At 39.7% G+C, this 4,322-nt stretch overlaps 1 protein-coding gene across 1 annotated transcript in view; it reads left to right on the plus strand.

Moving 5' to 3' along the window:
• Positions 1 to 306: 306 nt before the first annotated feature.
• Positions 307 to 4,322, plus strand: part of LOC104074587 (spindle and centriole-associated protein 1-like) — a gene marked incomplete at its 5' end in the record, with an annotated part of 4,510 nt that continues 494 nt past the window's right edge. Inside the window, 4 exons of the mRNA XM_009574756.1 lie at positions 307 to 701; positions 2,004 to 2,175; positions 3,375 to 3,477; positions 3,807 to 3,894. Of these exons, the coding sequence (XP_009573051.1) occupies positions 307 to 701; positions 2,004 to 2,175; positions 3,375 to 3,477; positions 3,807 to 3,894 (758 nt within the window). The remainder of the gene's footprint in view (positions 702 to 2,003; positions 2,176 to 3,374; positions 3,478 to 3,806; positions 3,895 to 4,322) is intronic.

The following is a 4,322-nucleotide window of genomic DNA, read 5'->3' on the forward strand; positions in this document are numbered from 1 at the left end:
GTTTGATCTATCAGCTAAGAAATTCAAAACAATTTATCTTCTTCTCTCTGACTTCTCTCTCAATCTCTAATTAAATCATGTAAATGTAAGACTATTTGCAATAGGAAATATTAAATCTCGTGAGTTCTTGCAGCAGGATCTTGCATAGAGTGATTTTGATCAGTAACATAACACCACTCAGGCTAGATGTTACAATTCAAGTTCCTGATTGATTATTGCTAGCCTGATGGAATAAAGTCACTGTAAGTTTCCTTGATGATGATCACATGTCTCTTTCCTTACTGTTCCTTTATTTCTTGTTTGTAGTATTTACAGCCATTTCTCAGTCTTCTGAAAACACCGAAAGAGAACCATGCAAGGAAAGGATCTCACCTTCCTCCCTGAGAACACAGAGCACAACTGAGGAAAACTGTCTCATCTCTCGAAGGCAACCAATTCCTCCTGCAGACAAAGACTTGGAGAGTTGCCACGAGAAAATCGGTCTGTCCTGCCCAGGTGATACCAGAAAAAACAGCACCGCGGAAGAGTTATTTCAAAACAGTGACCTGCTGGGACAGATAGCTGAGCTCACACGGCAGAATTCTCTGATTAAAGCTCAGCTGAGCAAATTCAGAGGCTTCTCTGAAGACACAAGTGACTGCCTACATCAGCCAGACCCAATACGAAATGCAAATTCTAGTCCAGACTCTTCACAAGGACAGGTGAGAATTTAACAGAAAAGGAAGGCTGATCTGCTTTTCCATAGCTTACTGATGCTTTAAGATTGTTTCTTTCCTGTTGTCAGTTGTTTTAAGGAAAAGAGTAGCAAAACAAATATTCTTTTCATTCATTTGCTTGGAGACTTGCAATTTTTTTTTATCATTCCCTAAGGAGCTCAACACTAGTTTCTCCTATTAGGCCTATGTTGTATATGAGTGCTGAAAAGTGTGCAGCACATTCATAAGTTTAGGATAAGGTTATGCTGCAAAAAGAGGTGTGATTGCAACATGATCAGGTATACCTCTTGTAGCTTGGATAATATTAACAGCGAAAGCACTGCACCAACGCACAGGTTCTCATCAAGCTTGTAAAATACATATTTAAATCCATGCCATACATCTCTTCTGCTACTGTGACCCAAAAGTCCGTGAGATTAAAGTTGGTGCAAGTACATCTCTTGCAAATACTTAATTATAGTGTACGTACTAGCTGGATCTGTCTTGTCTGTCCTGCTGTGTGGTGAAAATCCCAAAATCTTTGGGAAGGAGAGAACTTGAATTCAGTTCACATAGAAAACCTTTAATCTGCAACTAAGCTGCTATTCAGTTGCACCCCAGTGAGTGGAGTTAACATCACAGAAGTGCCTAATCCCTGCCCTTGCTGCTGTCTTTACTTTTGTTCCATCGCAGTGGCTGAATTACTATTCAATTAAGGATCCTAAAGATTTTAAATTTCCTTATGTAAATATAGGCTGAGAGTGTTGTTGCTTTCCACATTGTATTATGTTGTGTAATGTTTAGTCATTTAGTTGTAGAAGATGATGCAAACTTTTTAAGTGTTGTTTTTGTGGAAGCAATTACTGGAGGGGAAGGGGTCAAAGTGGATGAAAACCTGGTTTAAAGATGAGTTGCAGGATACTTCTACTAAAAATCTGCTTTTCCTTCCCTGCACTATCTGAATATGTGTCTCTCTGATTAAATATTTTCTTAATTATAGTTAATTGCTGGATGGTTGGGGGTTTTCTTTTCTTCTTCTTTTTTTTCTAATGATACAGACAATAGCTGTTTTTTCCTATTTGTAGGAAGACCAATTTAAAATATTGTTGTGTTTAGTCAATTAAGGAGCTAGATACAGGACAGTGAAAGGGACAAAATCAGATTTTCCACAGGAGGTGCTATATAATTATATTTACTTTCAGTTTGAAAACTAAATGCATAGAAGTGCTTGAAATATATTGCATGCTCTCCCTGAAAGTGCAAATTGTAAGTTTTTAATTGGAAGTTGTTATCCAATTATCCAAGTAGACTCATCTCGTAGTATCGAAGAGCTTGGAGGAAAGAATAGCAGAGCTGAATCGTCAGAGTACAGAAGCACGTGATAAACTGTTGCAGCTAATAGACCAGCAGAAATTAGCTGCTGCTGATATGGTCCCTCCAATGATATCTCCTGTTCTGCCCCCATCCCTAAATTATACTGGTAAGTACCCAGCTTCAGGAAAAACAAAAAATAGTAAGACAATGTTTTTCCCCTTTTGGGAGTTCTCTGTCATCTGATTGGATCAGCGGTTGTGGTCAGCAGTACACTTGCTGTTACTGACTGTGTGGTACAAACACTCCTTACTTCGCAGGGCTAAAAACATATCAGCTAAACTTCTCCTAAAGTTAGTTTCTTAGTAATTAGTCTGCTGCAAATATCATGCTTCGTGGTAAATCTGTTCTTTGCTATGTCCTTGTCCATGGAACAGTTCTGCTACGCAGTCACTGATGGGCAGAACTAGGCTTTTTAATCAGTCCTCTCTGCTGAGAATCTTTTATAAAAAGACTAAGTATTTACATCAGGCTTCTAAAAATCACGGTAGAGCGGTTATCCAGTTCTCAACCACATTTTAGTTTTTGGTCTTTTGGGTGTTCGTCCCATCAGACTACCTTGCTGAGTTACTGCTAGTGCTTATAGAAATAAATAACTGAAGCTTCCAGTCATCTGAAGAGATAAGTTAGTGAAGGGAGTATTCTTGCTGATTCAAGATTCGTAGATTAGCTGCCATGTGTAACTATAAACAAAAATACTCTCCAGCAGGCTGCTTTATCTTTTCATGGAGTTATTGCAATTACAGGCAGAACTGCACGTGAGCATGTACACATGCTCTGTCTAGGATGCCCACCCTTTCCCCCTTCCTAAACCACAGAGGATGTATAAAGGGAAGGACTTGAGGGGGAGAGGAACGAGGGGTAGGCGAGACGGCGCGTGTGTGCGCATATGTGCGCAGGTGCATATGCAATGACTCATGCAGTGGGGTCATAACACTTTTAGCACTTCTATGGCTGTTGTAACATAAATTCAGCGTGAAAAGTAAAATCTTAAAGGAACAAAGTAGAGAAGCTGGAAGTCTCTAAGGCTCTTACTGCCAAAAGCCAGAGGGTTTATCCATGGAAGAATCATTCTATATCTATGCACATTGTCCATGGTTGTTCTGAGTACTGCTTTCAATATCTGTTATTTTCAGAGGTTGGGTATGGGGTTGGCTAGGCTTTCAGCCTCATGGTTTATGTCTGCTCTGTATACTCTATGCAATTTTGAAGAGTTATGTGATGCCCCTCAAAAAATGGGAAAATGAAATGAATGTTGTGCAATGTTGCTGTGTTCTCATCAGAATCAAGCTATTATTTATTGCCTAGAAAATGCAAGGAGGACAGTTGAAGTGTCTATTCCCATGGCAGTTGCTATGGACAGCTCCAAAGAAGATAGCGTTTCCCCTGCCAGTATGACCAGTATAAGAAGGTAAAAGTTAACCCTTTACTATTTCATTTTTATAGTATCTTGATTACCCATGCAGCAGAACTTGAACACAATGGAAAAATTGCCATGTTTTTCTTTGGCTTCACGGACTTTCTCTGACTTCATCACACTCAACTCTGTGGAAATGGGACAAAGGTCCAACAGCTTTTTCACAACTATCATTGTTTGTATTTAAAATACCTGCAATGTGACATAAGACAGGTGACATGGGTTGTTGAAGACTATTGATGAGGGGTCTTAAGGATCTGAGATGTGATTCTAGTAGTCACTTCCATGTTTCATTTTTTCAATCTCATTTTGAATGTCTACAGGTCTGTAGGAGACTCTAGCAAACCTTGTTCACCCCTAAGTGCCATGTCAGAAAGTGTGAAATTGACTCCTGTCAGCCAAAGACCAAAGGTAAGACTGAAAAGTCTTCAGCCAGAAAGTTTGAGTGCATTGTCATGTAAGGAAAAAGCAAGACAGATGAAGGGGAAGGAGCTTACTCATACCTCAAATCTACCGAGGCTAATAGTAATCGATTCATGGCAGTCTGGATTCTGGACAATTGGTAAAGGGAGACCTGAGTGCTAGTGACATTAGTTGTTTGCTGTCACAGAGCTGTTACTTACAAGTGAATGATCCTGTAACTGCGTTTTCTGCTGTGGCATCTTTGTGTTACAACTGTGAACCTCTGGCAGTCTTTCACTGGTGGCTGCAGGGAATTTCAAGTAATCATTGTGATGTATTGGTAGAGCCACGTATAAGAGGCAAGCAAGCTCTTACCTAGCTGTTGCTCAAGTCAGTTGCTGAAGGATAAATAAATCCAAATGCAAAGAAAAATCACC

Source organism: Fulmarus glacialis, unplaced genomic scaffold, assembly GCF_000690835.1.
Source record: "Fulmarus glacialis isolate BGI_N327 unplaced genomic scaffold, ASM69083v1 scaffold16583, whole genome shotgun sequence".
NCBI classification, from domain to species: Eukaryota; Metazoa; Chordata; class Aves; order Procellariiformes; family Procellariidae; genus Fulmarus; species Fulmarus glacialis.